General features: G+C 31.7%; 3 protein-coding genes across 8 annotated transcripts in view; 2 read left to right on the plus strand and 1 right to left on the minus strand.

Annotated features, from left to right (window-relative positions):
* LOC106460035 overlaps window positions 1-3,300 on the plus strand; it is a 9,262-nt gene extending 5,962 nt beyond the window's left edge. For all 6 annotated transcript variants that reach the window (XM_022386629.1, XM_022386630.1, XM_022386628.1 and 3 more), the window contains exon 3: window positions 265-3,300. In XM_022386629.1, coding sequence (XP_022242337.1) covers window positions 265-800 — 536 coding nt within the window. In that variant the 3' untranslated portion in view covers window positions 801-3,300. The remainder of the gene's footprint in view (window positions 1-264) is intronic.
* Window positions 3,301-7,582: 4,282 nt separating this feature from the next.
* Window positions 7,583-15,655, minus strand: LOC106460036. Its single transcript, XM_022386620.1, has 4 exons — window positions 15,644-15,655; window positions 15,038-15,100; window positions 9,266-9,380; window positions 7,583-7,855 (listed from the first exon to the last, which is right to left on the minus strand). Exons 1-4 carry the CDS (start codon window positions 15,653-15,655, stop codon window positions 7,689-7,691), a joined length of 357 nt encoding a protein of 118 aa, XP_022242328.1. The 3' UTR covers window positions 7,583-7,688.
* Window positions 15,656-17,996: 2,341 nt separating this feature from the next.
* The window catches only part of LOC106460024 (actin-binding LIM protein 1-like), a 72,351-nt gene continuing 67,399 nt past the window's right edge, over window positions 17,997-22,948 (plus strand). The window contains exon 1 of the mRNA XM_022386621.1: window positions 17,997-18,233. Coding sequence (XP_022242329.1) covers window positions 18,230-18,233 — 4 coding nt within the window. The 5' untranslated portion in view covers window positions 17,997-18,229. The remainder of the gene's footprint in view (window positions 18,234-22,948) is intronic.

Consider the following 22,948-nt stretch of genomic DNA (forward strand, 5'->3'; position numbering starts at 1 on the left):
ATAATTGTATGAAAGCCTTTTTTTTTTTTCCTACCTTCTGGTTTATGTCATCCATTTAAATTACACCCTGTTAAAGGAGACTTACTTGGATTTTGTCTAATGTTTGTTTAAATATAACATGTGCATTTGTTTTATTAAAATTAATTTTTTAAATAATCTGTTCCATTTATCAAAGAAGGAAAAACTTCTTTCGCTGAATTGTTTATTTGTCATTGCTATATAGCTAATAGTTGTCATAAACAGGACTGTCATCCTATTTTGCAGGACATCAGGACATTTCTACAGACAATTCTTCCAAAGATACACTCCAGGTTTCTTTTTCTATGATAAAGCCTACCATGTTTAAAGAACCTCCCAAGCTGGATCTATCGGTTTCAGGTCCTGTCTTGAAAGCGCCCTCTGTTGACGACAAACTTTATCATTCCCATTCTTGCAGCTCCAGTGCTTCAGCAGAGTCCACTCCTAATGCTACGCCATGCAGCTCCCCATCAATATCTCGTAAGGTAAAGGAGAGTGCCCTGCAAGCCAATCCTGCATTGGCTTGTGACCAGAGCTGGAATTCCAGGTGGTTGTCATCCACTGTCACTTCCCATGGGAAAAATACCACTGTCTACAATGCTCCCTTGTCACCAGTTAAGGAGGCACCTGATGGACCCCTGTTACCAAAGGCAGACACTCCGAGAGTGGAGAACCTGGAAAGTGACAGTCGTGTCCGCAAAACTTCTGCTCCTTCGATTACTAGGAAAAAATATTTATTTTCTAATTCTGACATCAATATAGTTAGTCCAACTTCTTGGTAACGTTTTTTTTTTATTTTACACTAGTGTACTTTGTTACTTTCACAAGCTTTCTTTCTTTCATCCCAAGTTGAATTTAATGTCTGTATCTTGAACTATACATAAAAGTTAGAGCTGTAGGTGACGTTTTATTGTACAAGGTTGTGTTCTAATCAGGTGAAGTAACAGAAATGAAATTCAGTTTCAGACAAAAATAACTGATATATGTTTATCTTTACATTTTTGGTGAGCTTTAAAAAATTAATAAAAAAAAAAATCAAGATGTTTAAAGGTGTACATTTTTGTTGTTAACATTTGGCAGAAAGTTATTTGTATTTTGTTCTCTGTTGCTATATGTTGTACACGTGTAAATCATATTTCGGTTTAATCTAATGCCACACTACTTAATGCTCGGAAATTGTATTTGTAACTGTAATCTATTAAACATATTTTTCAGTTATCATCTAATACGTTCAAATCCTCTTACTGTGAAATCAAGTAGCCCTTCTGACTTGTACATAAAACGGGGTTAATAAGTTTTAGAAAAGCTTGTCATGACATCTGTGATCTGTTCAGCTGAATATCTCTTATCATGTGTGACAGTCACCGGGTGCTTAGTTTGCTCCTGTCTTATTTGATAAAGGCAATTATATTCTCTCAGATCAGATGTTGTGATTATGATGGCTAGGCCTGAGTCTAACCTGGCTTCTCAACCTAGGTCTGGAAATGGTGCTGTTGTGGGAAAAAAAATACCTTATTACCATGCTAATGTGAGAAATTTGTTGTATCATTAACAATTTCAGGTAATGAACACGTTCTTATTTCACATGCCATTGTTTTATTACAAATGTTTGTGTGACTTGTACATTTATAATCCTTGATTCACGCTGTGTTGCTAACATTTTGTATTAGAAGAGTTTCTCGTGCATCACTTTGTATTTATTACTATTTCTCAAACACTGAATAAAGTTTACTACTACTATACGTGAAAGCAGGGTATTTTCTTATGTTTTATGCCATCATTCTTATTATACTCTATGTAGAAGTGTGCTGGTATGGGAGTTATTGCTGAATGGTACGTAATCTTGTGTAGTATAGAGATTGTTATATTAAAATGTTGGAGCCTTGCCATATCTTTAAAGTTGATGATGGTACATGCAGTCATGCTTCATTTAACAACTGTGAATCTTGACAATAGTCCTGCAGTGTGGTTTCCATTGCAAAAAGCTCCATCTTAAAATTGTCTTGTCCAAAGCACAACCCTCCTCTCTACAGTGTTTCCCATAAGCCATCCCGTGTACGAGAATGACTGTTTCCCAGCTCTTATTTCGGCAGTCCTGTTGTAAATAAGTCCATAGGCACTGTGTTTGGTGACTTTGACTAGTAGGTCTTTATGTGAATATATCATGAATACCTATTTTCATTCTTCAGCTGCTGTTTCATAACTCTTAATAAAAACTGATTAGTTTTTGGTGGCATCATGCTAGCTAAGAAATGTCAAACAATATTCAAATGTAGCTCTGTACATTCTTTTCTGTTTCCATTTTATATCGGCTGTGGATGTTGTCTGACTTGCTTATTCAAAATCATTTTACTCATTTTTAATAAATAGATTTTCTTTAATTACCTTTTATTTTATTTCCAAAGGTAAACAAAAGTAAAAGTTTGTACACACTGGTTCAGTTCATAAAATTTGTGAGCAATCATATTGGAAAGTGTTCAAGATTGGACTGTCTAGTTAATATATTTCTCCAGACAAACTTGTCCTGTCTGAGGTTTTAAAAGACAAACTTCAGATTTCAAAAAATAAAAAGTTTAAATTTAGAAACAGTGCTGTTAGGATTTCTATTTAAAAACATTCCCTGACCATTCTCTAAATCTCTATGATCTACTTCAAATCATAGGCTTAAACAAGAGGGAATCCTCAATAGCTGCAGCAGTTGTATTCTAATCTTGCCTAAAAGAATTTCGTTAATCTACGGGACCTTTTTTTTCCCTTCTTATTAGCTATATTTCTGTGCACCAGAAGTGTGGGGTTTGCATATAACTAAGTTGATTTTATTACTCGTCAAGATCTCTAGAAGCTTATCCTTAAATTGAAATTCTTTTTAGGCAGGATTTGGGGTTTGACCTCGTGAATTTAAAACTGTAATTGGATCTCAAATCAGTCCAGAGTTATGAGTTAAGATTGTACTTGAAAAATTGAGTTATTCTACGAGTCAATATGCTGTGACTAGAAAAAAAAAAAAGGTGAATATTAATAACCTCCATTTACACTCATCCAATCCTCCCATTAATTCTGAAAGCTTTAAAGGTCTTCATTTTTGTATATTTCTTTTTAATAAAAAAAAAAAGGCTTCATTCTAATAAAAGAAATGCAGAAAATGTAACAGCAGGAATAAATTCTGTTATAATAATACTCGGTTTTTGTCTGTCTTGAAAATCCCTGCACACCTTACTATTTAAATGTGCATTGGATAAAAAAAAAAAAGGCAGATGTTAATATACTTTAGTAGACATTTTGTACAACAACATATTAAAAGCTTATCAAAGTTTTTAAAAAGATCTAACATTAGGTTGTAGAATAGTATTATAAGTTTATTTATTGTTAGTATTAAATACAGTATAGTTTAGTACACTAAAGCAATAAACATACACATTAAAGTGTTAAATTACCTCTTGAATGAATATAGACTATACTTTAATAAAGGCTTAACTGATGTTAGGCCTAAAACAAGTGGACTTGTCAGTTTTGGTGTCTGTGATTAGAATTCTTTTGTATTATTCTAGAAATCACGTATTTAAAAAAGTACTGTTGTAATAAAGATACAAATTTTACCTCAAACATTTTGCGGGTCTCTGCTAGTTATTAATAATTTATGAGATAGATACTGCAGTCCACGTGTGAAACCAAGTAAATGTAAAGCAAGAATACAACTACTTGTCTCCCATTCTGCTTTGTTATTTAGATTTCCTGTTCTTGTTATAAATGAAATATGCAGTTAGTGGAAGATTTAAAATATCCAAGTTGAATTATTCTTAGAATAATTCTACATGTTACTCTGTTAGGATTAGCCATTGCAAAAACACACACACACACACACACACTCACCATCATCATTACATGCCACCTAGGTAATGTTATCACATCTGTTGTAAACTTTCATTGTAACTTCACATTTAATGTTGACTTAGATTTCTGCTGCTCTTGTTCTGAAGGCATTGGACTTGGAAAAGGTCAAGTCTCCTTTGCCCTTTGCTTCTAGAGACAAGTAATCTGCATCTTATCTAATTGTTGCTCACTTTCAGCTAGAACTTTCTTTCTTCCTGGTTTATGCTAGGATTTTCATAAATTTCCTTTTATTAATATTGTTTGTTTGTTTCTGCCTCTTTTTATTTGTTGGTCATATCTTATCCATGCTGCACTAAGTGAAATGATCAAAACAAGATATAATAAGAGTTCTCTCCGATAGATTAGTTGCACTTAGAAAATAAAATACCTCTGTGAAACTACAAAATTGATGTACATAGAACTTGCAACACCACACACCAGGTCTGCAGTCTTTAGTTTCTTCTTCCATATGTGTAACAAGTGTCTTTATTGATAGAGTAGTTCTTTCAGGTTTTAGTTTCATTTTTAAGTAGGAAAGAAAGGTGTCATCATTATTCAGCTTACGTTTCAAATTCCACCCTGTAATCTCTGTCCACTTGTCACGTTGCTGTTTATTCCTTCAGCTGCTTGTTGAGAATGACTTTAAATTTTGGTTTAATCATTTATCGTGACCCTAGGGTGTAGACGGGTTATTATTGAAATATTTAAATAGATAATAATTCATTAGAGGTTGTTCCACAATCGTGGTAGCAAGATTACAAAGCAGCTACACACGCCCAGTTTGAAACTCCTGCGGAACACTTTTTAACTCTTTCACTGGCAGCAATATTAGCTGCAAACCCCATACCCACTGCCTTTAGGGAGAGATGGTTGGCATGGCCCTTGACATCTGTGTTTACCAGTTTTTATCTGGTGTTGGCAGTATCAAAAACATCTGTGATGAACTTCATGAAGATGGTCTAGTTCAATATGCAAGGACAACTTGGACACTATGAGAGGATTCTTTGTCATAATGTTCTGCATATTGATTTATTGGGTGCTTGTTCTGTACCTTTTGAGGTGATTGTTCTGATATTGCATTTTCCTTTTGAGGTTATGTTTGTAGCACTGTCATATGATGAAGCCTGGGTGGCTCCCTCATTGCAGAACTCTCTGACCCAATGATCTCAACACACCTGGGTCCTCAAAATTCGAACTTGTGGTCAACTTTAGTATCATTGCCACTGTTGTTACACAGTTTTCTAAAGGAGAAAGATGGAATTTTTTTTTCACCATTTTTCAGGTGTTTTTAATAAGTTTCTTGTTAAAGTATGACTGGCAAGAACTATTCTTGCCTAGTGTTGCTCATCTTAAAAAACTTGACATATTACCATCACATTTTATATCATCTATGTCCTGTTATTTGTGGCTGACTTTTTCAACTAATTTTGTATGCCACCTATTGGAAGAAAGGAAAGAATAATGTTGAAAAAAAAACTGTTTGCCCTAACAGTATCACTACCAGTTGTGTCTTTCAATACAGTCTCGTGCCTTAGAATGCATAGTTTGTTTAGGACCCTATTGAACATTAGATACAGTTTGGAAGAAGAATCTCGTGAATCTATTCTTACATTGCTCTTCTCTTCTGGTTCTGGCTCCAAGACAAGGGGGATGTTAATAATAGCTTTCAAGCAAAGACAACAAAGTTAATTTTGGTTCTGTTTAGTTATCATAGTAAGGAAGACTGTTATTAAACAAATACTACAAAATAATATGTATATAATATATATATATAATTTTTTTTTCTGTACTGTACGATTATTGCGAGTTTTCATTGCTATAAGAATTACTATGAAGGGCATGCATGTATGTATACATGTGGGTGATTTAAAGTTGATTGATTGGCAAATATTTCACAAGTGGAGAGATGTAACATCTTTGACTTAAAATTTATTTGTACAAATATAAACTTTTTTACAGCTGGTCAGTATTTCCTAATCCTTGTCTAGATTATCTGCATACCTTGCAAGTACCCTAACAAGAATTTTGGCAGTTTTTTTCCCCTGACTCATGGAATCCTGCTACAACTAGATAGGTAATAGGTGTTTATCACCTAAGGAAGCATAAAAGCTCAATTTAGAGCCAAATATAACTGGCCTTAATTAAATAAAAAACAAAACTGAAGTCAAAGCTACATCTTCTGTCCTGCAACAAGCGACTAAGATGTAGTTTAACAGAAGCTGTCTAAAGTTAGCTTGGATAGTACCGTAGCATAAATACTTATGACATTTTAAATACTAGGATCTTTATTTTAGTGTATGTTTAATGCTTTAAAGATGACAATGTGTTGTACATTCAAGTACATGTAAATCGTATAACATTTTCTAAAATAAAGGGATACGTTTATGTTAAGTGAGATTGTTTCAATGGAAAGTATTGTACTAATTAATCAAGCAGACTAACTTTATATTCAAGAATACTTTTTGTACTAATAGGTATGAAATGTTTATGAAGTTTATATGAAAGTTTTTTAATAGTGATTATTAATATCTATTTTTTACAGTACTGTTTATCTCAGTTTATACATTTGTGTTTGTATTTTTTGATTTATTATGTTTGTATTTTTTGATTCAAAATAAAATCTGTGTTAATGAAAAACTCGCCTCTTTAATGATACACACAAATTATTAAGAACTTGGCACATCAAAGTTCAACATAGTTAGTGATCATTAAAAGAGTTCACATTTTTCTTAGTTGAAATTATTATTAAACTTTTTCTTATAAAACAAATATAGTTCTTTTGCAGTATTAGGGTCTTATCACTGGTGATATGTAAATGTTATAAAGTTCTTAATTACCATAAAAATATTTATCACTCAAGCAGTAAGGCTATACATTCAAGGTGATAGAGGTGCGAAAAAAAATGCACTTAACGAATTTTGCAAACTTTTCAATTTTGTTTTAGAAATACCTATTATAGCCGTTGTTTTTTAATTTGTAATAAATGGTATACATACAATCTGTTTTTGTAATAAAATATCTGATAAAACAATATAAAAAATTGGCTTAGGTAATCTGGGAAACATTTGACAATCTCGCATATCACATTATTTATAGATGAAATGAAAGCTTTATATTGTAGAGAAGCTGTGTACAAAGAGATTAAAACTTACTTGGGGGTGGGTGGGTCAGTATTTTAATGCTTTATTTTTTGTAACTTGCACCGTATTGCAGTAGTTTACAGCTCAGTAAATTAGAAACATAACCTAGAATAAGTACAATTTAATATTTATACAGAAGAGAGATGAGACACTCCCCAGCTACACTGACAATTGTTGTGACAGATACCTGAGAATGCGATAAAACCTGACCTGAAGGATTTCAGAGATTCATTTTAGAAGGTGTGAGTGAAGATTGTGTCACAACTATATTTTTTGAAAGTGATAAAGAATTGAGGATAGGATGACTTATGTTTCAGATACTGAATTGTTTGTTTCAAAATAATTTCTGTTGGATATTTTCAAAATTATGGAGAAAACTATAATCAGATGCTGACGAAGTTTACATTAACTACAGTTGCTGCTGCCGAACATAGTAATAATAAATATAGTAAATAAATAAATTTTTATTGATCATGAATCTTCAGATGAATTTTTTTTTTCAAGAAATTAAAGTAAGCAGACATTTTTCAATAACTTTAAACAATTCAAATAATTATGTAAAAGAGTGTAAATCTGTAATATTAGTAAATTAAATATGTATTTTAAAATATTTCTAAATGCAATGCCTTCTATAGGTTCTTTAAAGATAGACAAGTATTATTAGGATTTAAAGTCAGTATCTACAGGAATAAGGCATTTTATTTTATCTTCTGTTTGTTTTATTTGTTCAGCAGAATCGGACTCTACTCGTGAGATTTGATGGACATCAGTGAATTCTGGTGGAGTTAGATTCATCACAAGTTCAATCTCTAGTAGTGCACATTCCACTGTAAAAGAAAACAACAGAAACTCACAAATAAATTTTCAGATTAGAAACATATTAAAGGCTAATAATAAAAATGGACAGATTATGGTATCAATTTGAGATTTGTTTATCAAATGTGAAAAATTCCCATCTTTCAAATAATAAAGACTCCTGAATTTTGCTTTTTAACAGAATAGTGATAGTAAACTTTAAAACAATGTAAACAAGCTATTACAGTGTCAGTAGCTGTTTCAATAGTGTATCACCAAAGACATTATAAATGTTTTGTGAAAACGCAAATTTTAATATTAATCAATTACCAATCGTGTTTTACCAGCTCAAGCATTATATATATCAAAGCACAATTTTTACCACCTATGTCGTAAGTTGACCTACACATGTAGCTTAGCTTTCTATTTCTGGTAAATATATCATGTATAACCAAACACTTTACTTTCTTTACAACTAAAATGTTAATATTTACTTATGGATTACACGTACTCAATATGAATCACAAAACAATAAACCCGATAACCAAAGTGCTTCTTTGGAAATGAAGAAGAATTTGTTCCTGAAAAGGAAGCTTTCAAAATGTGGACTTCGCTTGTTTAGGGGGTGAAGTAGAATTCATCCTTGCAAAAAGAGGCTTGCAAAAGGTGGACTTTCCTTATTCGGGGATGAAATAAAATTTGGCCCTACAGAAGGAAGCTTTGAACAGGTTGACTATCCTTATTTGAGGGTTAAATAGAATTTGGCCTTGCAAAAGGAAGCTTTGAACGGGTTGACTTTCTTTATTTGGGGGGTGAAATAGAATTTAGCCCTATAAAATGAAGCTTTGAACAGGTTGACTATCCTTATTTGGGGGTGAAATAGAATTTGGCAGCACAAAAGGAAGCTTTGAACAGGTTGACTATCCTTATTTGGGGATGAAGTAGAATTCATCCTTGCAAAACGTGGACTTTCCTTATTTGGGGATGAAATAGAATTTGGCCCTACAGAAGGAAGCTTTGAACAGGTTGACTATCCTTATTTGAGGGTTAAATAGAATTTGGCCTTGCAAAAGAAGCTTTGAACAGGTTGACTTTCCTTATTTGGAGGTGAAATAGAATTTGGCCCTACAAAAGGAAGCTTTGAACAGGTTGACTTTCCTTATTTGGGGGTGAAATAGAATTTGGCCCAGCAAAAAGGAAGCTTTGACCAGGTTGACTTTCCTTATTTGGGGGTGAAATAGAATTTGGCCCTACAAAAGGAAGTTTTGAACAGGTTGACTTTCCTTATTTGGGGGTGAAATAGAATTTGGCCCTGCAATAGGATGGTCTACCTTTTGAAAGCACTTGGGTTATGGGGTTTCTTATTTTGTGATTCATCTTAATTTTTGTTCCTGTACGATTTCTTGGTATCTTGAAGATATTCCATGTGAATGAAGACGTGCCTAGTTTCTCTGTAATGGAATCTTCCAACTTTGTCAACTCCTTTTCTATTTGAGCCAAACATTCTGTATAATTGTATTCAGAAATCACACTTTTAGAACTATTTCTTGAACTTCCCTGGAATTTATGAAAATTACATAAGTCACACTACACCTAACATTTTTAGAATAAATCAAAATGATACTATCTATTTACTTGCTCTTAATGTATTACTTTCTCCAATGGTAGTTTAATGCAATTTTACAGAGAGATTTATCAAAAAACAATATTGGAGCTAATAATATTTTGATATGGGCTATGAAAACTTCTTATTCCAAAAATAATGTTAACTTTACAATGAATGTAAACTTGCATAATGATTGTAATGAAATTAATTTTCAGTGTTGCTGTAATCATAACAATACAGGTAAACATCACCAACACATGTAAACAATAGATGGATAACGAGAGTTAACTTCGCTGGGTTTAAATGCTTCTGCCTGACATAAAATTAATTAAAGTTTTCAACTTATGAAGCTGACAAACAGTACCACAGTTAATAAGCTAACTTAGTGTATCTTCAAGGCTGTGTCTGTAATGTTTTTTTCTAGGTTCTTACTTTCTTACATTTTTATATATATTTCTCATAAATGTTTTAGTTTGACATTTCTTAACTTGAACATTCTCTTATTAAAAATCATTATTAATTAGAACTGATTTAGTGTCATAGATAATAATTAAACCCCATCAGGAAACGTAAATACATTTTGATATAATTATATTTAATACATTTCTAATTCAGAAATGCCTCGGAAGTTGTGTGGATTCAGGTAAAACGGAATTAACCTTAAAGCAGAGAGATACATCCACTTAATAACGCAAGATTCACAAAGATATTTATTATGAATTACAACTGAATCTCTGAGTTTATGAGAATGAAGTAAAGAAAATGGATGCAGTGTAAAATACTAGTAAACAATATTTATTCACTAACACAATGTATGTACTTGCCTTGGACAATGGACTGTTGTTTGTACTGGATTTAACTTATTCTCTCAAATTGATCAGGCCAAAATCGTCTACCAGACTGTAAATTCAACATTCCTTACTTTGCAGGTAATGACAGATCTACTCAGAGCTATTAATGCTATCCACGTGAGTGATCAGTTTCATTCAAGCATAGGTGAGGCCATAGCCTCAAGATACCACTTGAACCTACCATTGGAGGACACTAATGTCTACATTCTTGCATAACATGCAACATTTACTACCATAAACTCCATGGACAGAACAGGTGTAATCTCAACAGAATAACAAGGGAAGAAAAGCAGATAGAATGAATAAACTTAACAATTTTCTTCAGCAAATGTTATGGAAAAATTGCATATACTCAGAATAACTGATAAGTTTACAATAACGCTACATTAAAATGGGAAGATAGAAATGTACGGTGTATTTATATACCACAGTTTCATATATATATATATATTACTTTCATATAATACCATAACAATAACTTTTAATGTCTTGGTCCATAATATGCTGTTATGATAATTTTAAATCCCTCTTGTGACATTCTGTTTGGTATATGCAGTTGTAAAAACAGACAGAAACCCAATTATAAAAATTACTGAGAAAATTATGATTGGGTTGTTTTACATTGAAACCTCCTTTTTGGTGGTGTTTTAAATTCAATCAAATTTTTCAGTTAAAATCTGTCAGAATGAGTGTGTTCTTTTGTATTTACCTAAGATTTTCATTTATGACCACCCAAAAGCTACTCGGAAGTCCCCGTCCCCAAGCAAACACTATTTTTGACAACTGTTGAATGTCATTTCATTTAAAAGAAGTCTAATCAATGGTAAAGAAATGTTGCTTAGCAATGCTAACATGATAACAAAAGTTAGTTTCAAGTACAATGAGTTGGAACCATGTCTATATCACTTGAGTATTTCTTTTCAATTAGAGTTAATGTTTGTTGCTGCAACATGCTATTTTTATGTCAAAAAACTTCTCTGAGCCATGGTTATTATGTGTGAATAGTTTCACCTAGTGGTAAATATTTGAAACACAGTAATAAGGACTCAACTTCATGTGATACAGCTCTAGATTTCGGAGCTGGTGAGCTCGGTTTGAATCTGTGTAGATACCGCAAAATATACCCCACAATTTCATCTGTGGGTGCTTTATAAGAGTGAGAGCCAATCACTTAGCATGAATTGTGGGTGGTAGGGTGCTGTTGACTGGCTACCTACCCTCTAGTGACAACAGTAAATAGTCTTATTAGTTTTGTCATAAATATCAAATACACCTGTTAATTTTTCAAACAGTTTTAAGAAGCTTAATATTACGTTATTTCATGGCATGTACCTGATATTATGGTATTTATAAATTTTATCTGTATAGATGAAAATAGCTTGCTGATTTATGTATGTTGATTGTATTGCCATATAACTGCACATTAAAGAGAATGTGTGGGTTAATGAAGTGTTTGTAATGTTTTTATTTGTGTGGGCTATATACACATAAAGTTTCTACAGGCCAATCAAAATAAGCACATTAAAAACGAATTATACTAAAGAATGGTAAAAAATTGAAAGGGAGAAAAAAGGAGAATCATACACATTTCTGTTTTAAGTTATGTCTTCCCTGAACTAGTTCATGTTTTCCTTGAAGATTTTATCAATTTTTTTATATCGTTTTGAAGTTTTTTTTAAAGTAAAGTGCTCTAATAATTCAGCTTTGTTCGTATTTCTTAATAATATGTTATCAAAACACAAATAAAGAATTTTGTAACACAAAGAAGAATTTTTAAAGATTAAGAGTTAAGTTTGACAAATTATTATGCTTGACTGAATCTACTTGTAAAGAATGAGGTTATCTGTATTCCTCTCACTAGTTAAATGTAATATGAAAATTAATGTTTTTTGTTTTACTAGCTAAATATAATTGTGGAACTGGAAACTACATTGTGTCTTTACTTTCACTAATGGTATTGGGTTCCTGTTTCCCTGGTAGCAGTTTAACGAAGATTAATTCCATGCTTATTATCATCTACACACACTATCTTTGTGTCTCTAAATGGGAAATTTAACAAATTTATAGTATGGTATATATATATATATGTGATAATTTTAATAATTTAATTTGTTGTATTATTGATGTCCCTGGTGGTGAAAATTACACAACAGAGCAGAAGTTTGAACAAGGATGAAAGTTTTTAAAATAATCTGCTTTAAAAATTATTACATAAGTTTGTATATTGATTACTTATTGAAATACTTGTTTCTCAATTGTACTTTATATATTTAATACCGATTTAAACATGAGTTATTACTTCTTGTTGTGTTTGTGACCCAGATACCAATTTTTAAGAAAGTTTAAATAATCGTGAGTTTTTTATTGATTACAAAAAAACAGGCAAAGAACAATAAAATTTGAGGTAACTTAACTATTTGCTAAAAATACCCTAAAATTGGAACAAAATTCAGAACTGCTATTGTTATGAACCTTCACACTTTTAACATGCATCTATCCTAATGAAACTTTAATACTGTAATTGGTAATTAAAGATAGTTTATGAGAAGTAGTAAAAATTACTTGATAATTCATATTTCTGTCAGTCTTCAAGATTTGGAGATTCTTCCTTCGAAAGTTGTTCTTTACCAAAAGAAAAAACAACAGATAAAATTTTACCAACCTCATGATATACAGCTACTATTAATACTAAATCAAAATTTATTCATGGCAAAAATGACACACACGAAAGAATTTCTTTATCAAAACGTCTGCCATAAACTGGCATATTTGATATTTTTACTTATTGTTCTATAAATACCTATTTTCATTTCCATCATCCTAAAATTTATGTTAAAAAATGTTTCTCAAAGAAGGATCTGTTACCTACAAAAACTGCTTGTAAAAATTTTTTGGTCGGTAATGCAATAATTACACATTTCATAATGTTACATCTGCGGATGTCACAAATTATTTCTTTTGAGAAAATACTTACCACTTTTTTACATGTATTTCTTCAATTAACCATGGAAGCTAAATTTTTAAAAGTATTTCAAATTATAACACACCCGAAGTTTTTTCCTAAAAGAAAAATTATGGGAAGTTTAGAATGGCTAAATACGGTGCAATGCACAAATCAAATATCTGTGAGATATACAGGGTAGGCTGTAATTATGTACCCATTCATTATAACACAATAAATGCTTTGCATGAGCTCCACCATTTTAAATACACAAGTGCAAATGACAAGCAATTACTCCTATGTTTGTCTGTTACCATCTTACTCAGTTTGACGCAACTGATAATATAAGAAAAATAGCTGTTACCATAATGTTAGTAAGAGTAGCATGCAAATATGTACAGAATTATGATCAAGTCTGGCAGCAGAAGTAAGTAATTTTGTATAGATATATATACCAGGTATCTTTTCCAGTGGCAGTCAGGTGACCTTTTGAGGTAATTACCTCTCTCATATTTCATTGGGGATTACCAGTCATGTGAGTATCGAACACAATTTCGATATATATATATACATATATAGCCTGAAGCAGGAGATCACTCAATTTAAACTTTCAAACTTAGATTAAAGTAAATTCAGAGCTTTGTTTATTATAATTGTACTTTTGTATTCAGTCATTTTATTTCTCAGGAGTGCAGTCAGTCACAGAACATACAGTTATTTCACAAATTTCCTGTTATTAAGTGGGCCTGTTTTGTCATTCTTAGGGGAATTTATTTTTACTTGAGAAAATACACCAATGATATTTCAGCTGCTTATAAGAATGGTTTACTTAAATATTTATAATTTCATATACAATTCTCAAACACTTGTCAAAATGTTGTTTTTGTCTTCCCATATAAAAGTATATTTATTCAATTTATAGCTTAATTTAGATTAGCTTAAATCCCTGTAATTCAGCTCTCCTTTTGCAATACAAAAAGCGACTACTACTATTAGTAAATGGATTAACATATTATTATTATTGTTTAGTTTTATATTTCAAAAAATGTTTAGCCTCAGTACCAGTTTTCAACAAATAAGCTTCACAGTTACACTTGTCACAAGACATAAGTATTAGGCTTATTAAATTTTTAAACACTACTTTCTTTATCTAGTCCCTTAGTTAGGAATTTTGAAGTATTAGTACAGTGTATAATATTAAAAGTTTTGTTTATGGATAAAACAACTTAATAAGTAATTGTATCCATCTGATGATGTAGTTAAACCTAAATAAACGTACTGTTCTTTGAAACTAAAAGTTTTAAAAAACATTTTACTTGTTTTATCCATAATCAAAACTTTAATTTTCATGTTACAATAGCTTCCTTTATTTGAATTTGGTGTATAATATTAACATTAGTAGGCTAACTACACTATTTGTCACATCCAGTGATCCAATGCCGATTAAGCGTTTCGCCCAGTTCATATTTACTTTATTCCTAAATCATGTATTCTCTATAAGAAGCCTCATAAATAATATACGACTCAGCAATGTATACACAAAACAAAACAAATACGAAATTACACAAGAAATAAAAACATGAAAGTATTATGCAATAACATTTGATACAACAGCTGTTATGATGTGTAAGCCTTTTATGAGCTGGCGATTAATAATTAGTTACATTCGTCATAAAGTATTAGTATTAGGCCTATTAAATTTTAAACACTACATTCTTCATCTTTCCATATAGATTTTCAAGAATTATGAAATTGAATAATAGCATGCTTTTCTGGCCGAGTGGGATCTTCGCGTACAAAATATAAATTGTTTTACCAATACCAATAGGACGTTGTGAGCACACGTTACCAGGTAACAGTATAAACACTGAAACGTGCTCTAGTGTGCGGCAACGATTTTATAAAAAATACTGGACAATTTATAAAAAATAAGTTTTTATTAGGCCTAACAAATGTGTATAAGCGATCTTGACTGCGATGTTTTTTTCTTCACATTACTCATAATTATTCTTTTACAGATTTTTTATTAGAGGTTTGTAAAAAAATGACATTCCGATATTTTGGCTGCCACAAATCATTGCGCAGGAAGCCTTTCATTCAATACCGGAACTCATCAGAAGTAAATTACGGAAATATATGAAAGCTCGCTTGTCGAAGTCTCTGGTACTCTGGTGCGAAAACATTGTAAATATCAAAACATAGGTTAATAACATGTATAACTGAAATAATTCTTTCCCGGCTTGTAAAAGGCGTATACACTAAAACATGGGTAAAAGTTCGTGAAGCCATTTCATTAATATTATTTCCATGTTATGAGTTTGAAAAATAATTTGTAACGGTATTACTGTTAGTACTACTGGTATCAAGCTCTCTATACTACTGTACCGGCACTGGAACTATGAAGAAAAAAAGTTTATCAGACCTGCACGAACATGATTAATTTTAATTTCTATACAACGTCATTGGACTCAAGTTATCAAAACTCGAACCTAATAAGTTTTAAAAACCTGAATCGTATTTGATATTGTGACCGTTTACATCATTTCTTTTAATTTAAAATATCAGCGACAATGCGTTCAACTAAGATTATTTTTTGTTATACTAGGCTTAATTAAGTCTATCTACATATTATTTAACATGAGAGGAATATGAAATTGAGAAAAAAATATATTCTCATGCGTAATTAAAATACTTTTGTTAGCCATAAAAATCCTACTTGTTTCTCTACTTTCGACGTTTTACTCCCACTATTTAACTGATATGATAATTAATCTGTGTGAGAGCGTGTGTGTGGATTTAAACTTTATTTCTGATTACATTGCATTGTATTTACCTACTATTAGTAACTAACAGGTTTAGCACATGCTTACAATTACTTATGACAGAAATATAAACTTTATTTATATTCAGTCTATCTTCAGAGCCAAAACCAAAAGTACTTACAGAATAAATAAATTTCGAAGAGCTGGCTGGAATTTTGGAATCGTTTTATCAAGTGAAAACGACTTAAAGTTATATGTATGAGAGCATATAATCTATTTATTCGTAGCAATAATTATAAAAACAGATAGAAGATCAGTGAGCATTGATGCCACAAAGTTAAATGCCGCTACTAATATTGAAGTGTGGTCAAGTGCGTTTTTCATATATAGTAAGGAGAACAAGAAGACAGAGGAAATGGTTTGATCAGGAGATCGGCCTTAGTCTAATACTCTTTAAAACGTTTATCCTCCCCTCCTCCAGGTGGCTCAGCGGTAAGCTCGAGGGGTTATAACGTTAAAAATATGGAGTTTGTTACTTGTGATGGGCACAGTGAAGATAGTTCATTTGCAGCTTTGCACTTGAAATAATTACATTTTGGAATTGCATCACTTAAGTAACTTATATGCATATTTATCTTTTAAGATAATTCTAAAACATTGAACTGCATTAGATTTAAAATTTTGTTCAAAATGATAAATAGTACTGTTCAAAATCAGAAGGCTTTGATAATTTAAATGAACTTTAGTAATAACTATAATGTCTAGATTGTTTTGAATGGTTTCGATTAAAATTTAAACATTTTTTTGTTCTGAAATTTGGCTTAATGTTTATTTCAGTTAAAAACATTAATGTTTTTCTAGAGCTGACATCTTATTTAGTTCAGCTTGAACAAGCTTAACTACTCGAAGAAATTGAAAAATATAATAAAAAACGGACCTTTATCCAATATCTATAAGTACTTAAAAGTCATCATCGGTTTTAGTGCTTTTATCTAATTATATGTTATATAATGTTCGATTTTTGAATAAGTTCATCATAATGGAGTTTTAAAAGTTTTAGAATCTAGTTAAGTTTATCCTTTTGCCTAAGGAGAACGTTTGTCGTTCGTAATATACTATTATTTCCATACAATAATTATAAATTGAGGTTTGTGCAAACTGGCTTGGGATGGTTTAGAATTGTATGTAAAGTATTTGTTGAAGCATGGAAAGTAATTCATTTTGGGATACTGCACTAAGGCTTTGGTCTGAAAATAAAAGTGGGATATTTCTTTGATGATTCCTTACAAAATAAACAAATTTTAAATTTGTTCCTATAATATTTATATCATTTAATATTTCGTGATTTTTAAACCAGGTAATATTCTAATAGCGAAATATTGAAAACAATATTGTAAATGAAACCCCATTTGGAGTATTGAGTTCAACCTTTTGCTTCTTACTATAAGAAATATATTGAATTATTGGAAATGGTTAAAATGGAGGCTTATTCGATGATATTTGAGATGGAGAGGTTGTCACACGATAACAGGTTACGATTCCTAATTTTGAGAAAAAGAAGAGTTACAGGGGATCTGATTGAGGAGGTTAAGATTGTTAATGGAATGGATAGTGTCGATGCATCATTTTTTTTTCGTACTTGGTAGTGAGAATGGTAGGAAAAGGAGACACAAATATAAATTTTGACAGGGTGGGAGTCTTCTTCATATAAAACAGTTTTATTTTTCTAACAGGATAGTTGACCTTTGAATGGGGTTGTTTTCAGGTGTTATATATGCAATAAATTTAAATGAATGCTTGATAACTATTTACACTATAAAGGTTGGGTTAGCTTTGGAGTGTTTATTGTTATTATTTTAACGTTTAGTTTATTTTAATGGATGAGACAATCTCGATGGACCAAAAGGTACATTTTCGTCCTTAAATGTTGTTATATGTTATATATTTTCGTTTTTTTATAAGCCGCATCACGTCTTTTAGTACCCCAGACAGATTGATTGGACGCTCCCTGCTGTTGTCTAGTTAGCAGCACGGTACGACGATCTACGGTTGTGTGGAAAGTGAGGAGGAAAGTGGCTTCGGCCTGTGTAGTACAGTCAGTGCAGGTTGTTCAATTCGTGGAATTATAAATTAACCATGAATGGATAATACGCTTCTAGTGAAGTTTTGATATTACTAAATTATCAGTATGGTTATTATTCGACTTTAGTGTTTTTTTGTCGTTTCGTATTCAAGGACAAAGGAAAATGGGTAAGAAGTTATAACCTAATAAACTTTATAGTTTATAAAGTAACACATTTTGACTGTTACAGTGTTAATAGAATAAATGCTACAGCAGCACTAGCAGTAGTACTAGTACTACTTAGTAGAGCTAGTAATCATAGGCGCCTAATTTTGTTTAAAAATGGGAGAAGCAAGGGTAAAGAAGACTGGCGGGCAAAATATAAGTGTTCCTTCTCCCTGGTTTTGAGTATATGGTACCAATTGGTAACAATACTAACTTAATACTAGTAACGTTAAGTTAAGCATGTCTTACACTTAGTGCAAGTGCAGATTAATTAATAATATTAGTGTATACCTAATGTATTAAGTAATATCTTGAAATATTTGCTACGTAGTGTAGAGGAGTACTCGCTACTAACTAGTAGTAGTACCACACTTGGTCTGGGTGTGTGCTATTTTATTTTTAAAGTTTAGTGTAACACAGATTTAATTATTATGAGTTAAGCTGAGTATTTTATTTTATTGTAAAAACAAAGAATTCACATATAGTAATAATATTAGTCACTAGCGATCATCATGTTAAATCTTTCACTGTTCCACCAATACTATTTTTGCCCAAACATAATTAATTTCAATTGTGTTATAAATTAGTAATTCATTTTGCATAGGCAATACAAACATTAAAATAACCAGTTCTTTATGGGTGAAGAAAATACAGTATTAAAAAATTAAAAATAAGCAATTTGTGACAAGCTTGTTCTGAACAAAAAAAAAAAAGAGCCTTACAGTTTGAAATAAAACTTTAAAAGTGCTCACACATTTTATTTGATGAGTATTTATTACACATCTTAAACATGTAACGAAAAAGAAAAACAAGGAAACTTAAAGCTCTCTTTTACCAGTATTTTTGCCTTTACTTCCTTACCTTCATTTAATTTGAAATTTCATTTTAAACTTATGTAAACTTTTAAAAATAACATGCAGGTAAAATTTCCTATCATTAAATAAATGTAAAAAAAATCATCTTAATGTGCTTATTTTAACAAGCAATTAAGATCTTGCGAAAACCTATGGAAAATATTTTAGGGTCAAATCAGAGTTGATATTTTCTGATTTATTCTTCCCCAATTTATTTTAAAAACCCATTCAATTATTTGAACTTTTTTATCTAATGAAATATAAAAATTATCCTTGTGGCATTTAAAATTTAAATTTTTTACTTCTGGATATTATAAAACAAAAATTTGAAATACTTGGTTTTTTCAAATTTTGCAACAGCAATTAAAATTATGTGTTCAGATAGATTTCAGAAAAGGCTTAAGGAAAAAATAGGATCCAGAAGCAGACTCCTGATTGGGAGAGTATCAAGATAATACTGTTTACTTGGACATACTTCCACGAAATTGTTTAAAAAGATGGAATCTAGGAGCATAAAGTTTACTCAGGGAACTATACAAAATAAGAAATAAATAAATAAATACACACACACAAACACACATGTAGTGAGTCTGGAAAATTCAGACATTTTTCAACCCTGTTAAGAATATTATACTCTGAAAGCAGATGACTCCACCGATTGCTGAATAAGTTCATTTTCCAGGATTCTTGGAGCAAATTTAAGTGAGACCATGAGAAGAACATCAAATCCATGAAACAGAAAAAAAACTGCTGGCTCGTCTGCATCTCTAATTACGTGAAGATCAATTTTAATTAGCGACGTTTTATGTTTTTGGACGTGTTTAAAGCAGTGTACCATGTAATATGAATAGTCATCCGTTCTGTTTGGCAGGCCATGTTGCAATAACAAACTGTCTGCTAGTAACATATAAACAATGTTTGAGAATGTTTAAAATTTGTATCGGTATTTTCTGAAGCACACCACCCAAAAACCTAGCGTTAATTTAACATGCTTTCATGACAAAGTACCATACCACCAAAAAATAAAGCGTTAATGTTACATGTTGTCATGACAATAAAGTATCAGACCACCCAAAAAAAACCTAGCGTTAATGTTGCATACTTTTATGACAATAAAGTATCAGACCACCAAAAAAATAAAGCGTTAATGTTGCATGTTTTCATGACAATAAAATATCAAACCATAAAATGAAATAAGAAATTAGCAAATGTAATAGCGGTTGATGTGGAAGCGTTATTATAAAAATTAATAAATGAGACTGGTAACGTTACGGGCACATAACCATACTCGTTACACCCCTGTATATAGAATTAAATTTTTCTTGTTGAATGGGGAGACGGTTATCAAGTAAGCAATGCTTAAGAACCCCTATAAAAACTGGTTAGTACATGTTTACAGTTGTACCCTATTAACTTGTGCTTTAAACGTGTATCTTATTTTTAGTGCAGATAAGAAAACCAGTTTTATCTCCGACCCCCCCCCCCCACCCACAAACACACAAAAAGGAAACATTTGATAAAATTAAACCTAATAATTGTTTTTCTATCAGCTTGAAAATAAAGCCTATTTTGTAATTTATGTGTGAGCATATTTTAAATAGGTATACGGATTCCACGAAGTGCTTTATTAGTATATTTTCATCCTTAAATTATATACAAATATTGTCAGGAAATTGCTATTAATAGGGCAAATGTTTGTTATTAATACAGTCTTAACTACCAGATTCGGGAGGGGAGAGTTGATTTCAGATGTTTGTGTTTTATTTTTTTTTTATTAACAAAGAGGTAATAATTTGTTTTTTGGATAGAGATAAGCTTTAATAGTTTCCAAAGGATGAAATTATTCGAGAAAGCTCAGAGCTTTGTCATTAGACATTTATAATGAACATTCGATTGAATGAAGTTAAAATTAGCGACTTGTATTAGTGATAGTTTCAGACTGAAGAGTTAAACGAAGGTAGGTATTTGTTACCGCGTTATCTACACAATTTTTGTTATCGGTGTTTCTTCAAGATTAAAAGAACAGTAATAGCTAACTTGTGAAACAACTGGCTGGTGAATATCATTCGCAAAATCGTTTTTTTTTTAAACTTGTTATTTGCCTTGAACAGCTGTGAGAAAAGTTCGTGATGTTAAATGTTTGCAAACACTATATGCCTTACGAACCAAAGTATTGCGTATGTGTATGATACCTACCTGTATACATACCCTTATACTAAGCAGTTGTGTTAGGATGAAACAGGCCAGGACTACAACCACGCCTACACATCCTCGTGCTATAAATCACGTGATTGCAGAATTAATTTTAAACTGGATGACGTGATGCTGGAATACTGGTGAACGTCTACAGAGAAAGTTTTCCTTACCCTACTGGGACAATAAAACTAGCTTTTTTTTCTGTTCACAACCCTCAGGCATAATTATATAGAACAATATTTATATTTTTATAATTTAACTCTGTGAAGAAAGAGCGCGTTCAAGGTTCTTTTTTCCCCTCTTTCTTTCTTTCACTTGAAGGAATAAACCATTCCAAGAATAACCGGGGGAATTGAATTCATGTAAGAAAGGGTCTTTGTAAAATTAAAAGAAAAATTAATAATTAATATTTGTGTTGTCATAAGAACGTATTGGTTTCTGGTGATATTTCGAAATGACGTATTATACTTACAAAAAGAAAAGTCGGATTTTATGTGTTACTATTTATGCAAAGTTAATCGTCAATTTTCACATGAATGGGCCTGACGAGGCCTAGTGATTAGTGTGCTCGGACTTAGAATCGGAGGGTTCACGGTCGTGGCTCCTAGTTCCACAAAATAAGTAGCCCAAGAACTGGCGGTGGATGATGTTGATTAACTGCCTTCTCTTTACTCCGTTAGTTCAATGTTCGAAACTGCTCTACGGAGATAGCCTGTTAGGTAGTTTCGCGCGAAGATTCAGAAACAAACCCTTCCGAATTTTGTTTCTTCCGGGATTTAAGTTAGGCCTGAACTGTATGAAGATAATGTTAATAAAATGAGTGTGAAGATAGACGAGACAGAGTAAATTTGTGTCACCTATTTTTCTTCCTTCATGTCATTATAAACTCCCAGTGGTTAGTTATAAATACTTGTACATATACAAGTGTATTATATTGTTGATTAATGGAAATTACTAGAAAGTTAACAATTAGGATGTAAAAAGTTTCTCTCCCTTAAGAATTAACAAACTGTATGAAAGTTCAAAATAATTAGGATTGACTAAACATCCGTTACATCAAAAGTATTTCTTACAGAATAGCTAGAAAATAGAGGGTTAAATTATTAATGAAATAGTTTTCCTCTGTGATTTATTGAAATTAATTAAAGATAAGAATCCTGACGATTTTGATAATTGTCTTGGATTTCCCCATTCAATGTTCGTTGTTCTGCTGCTTCCGGGTTGCGGATCTAAGGGTCCACGGTTCGAGATGTGAGTCGCTGAACACGCCTCACACTTTCACCCACGGGCGCGTTGTACACAGTGACGTCAATCTCGCTATCAAGTTCAAAGAATCGTACTAAGCCCTTCTGACGGCTTTCTCTTTGGTCAATATTGTCTAAAAAAAACATGTATCGACTTCCCAAGTCAACAATAGCAAAAGTGTATTGTAATATTTATGTAGGTTGACGTATGTGTGTGTGTATCTCTCTCTCTCTACACACACACACACACACACACACACACACACACGATTTATTAGGAGAAGTAGTGGTTATGCGTAGTATTTTGTTCTCACTACAGAGTTTGTTACCGTGCCAGGAAAGAGTTCCATATGGCACCCCCACCCAAAAATTGTAGAATTGCCT

The sequence above is a fragment of the Limulus polyphemus genome, unplaced genomic scaffold, assembly GCF_000517525.1.
Source record: "Limulus polyphemus unplaced genomic scaffold, Limulus_polyphemus-2.1.2 Scaffold695, whole genome shotgun sequence".
NCBI classification, from domain to species: domain Eukaryota; kingdom Metazoa; phylum Arthropoda; class Merostomata; order Xiphosura; family Limulidae; genus Limulus; species Limulus polyphemus.

What these genes read in the sequence shown, in the direction of transcription:
- LOC106460036 (XM_022386620.1), bottom strand. An exon ending in ACAACGTCCTATTGGTATTG is followed by an intron (nt 9,381 to 15,037) that starts GTAAAACAATTT and finishes CATAAATTCCAG; the next exon opens with GGAAGTTCAAGAAATAGTTC. An exon ending in TTCCATTACAGAGAAACTAG is followed by an intron (nt 7,856 to 9,265) that starts GCACGTCTTCAT and finishes TTTCTTTTACAG; the next exon opens with TGGAATGTGCACTACTAGAG.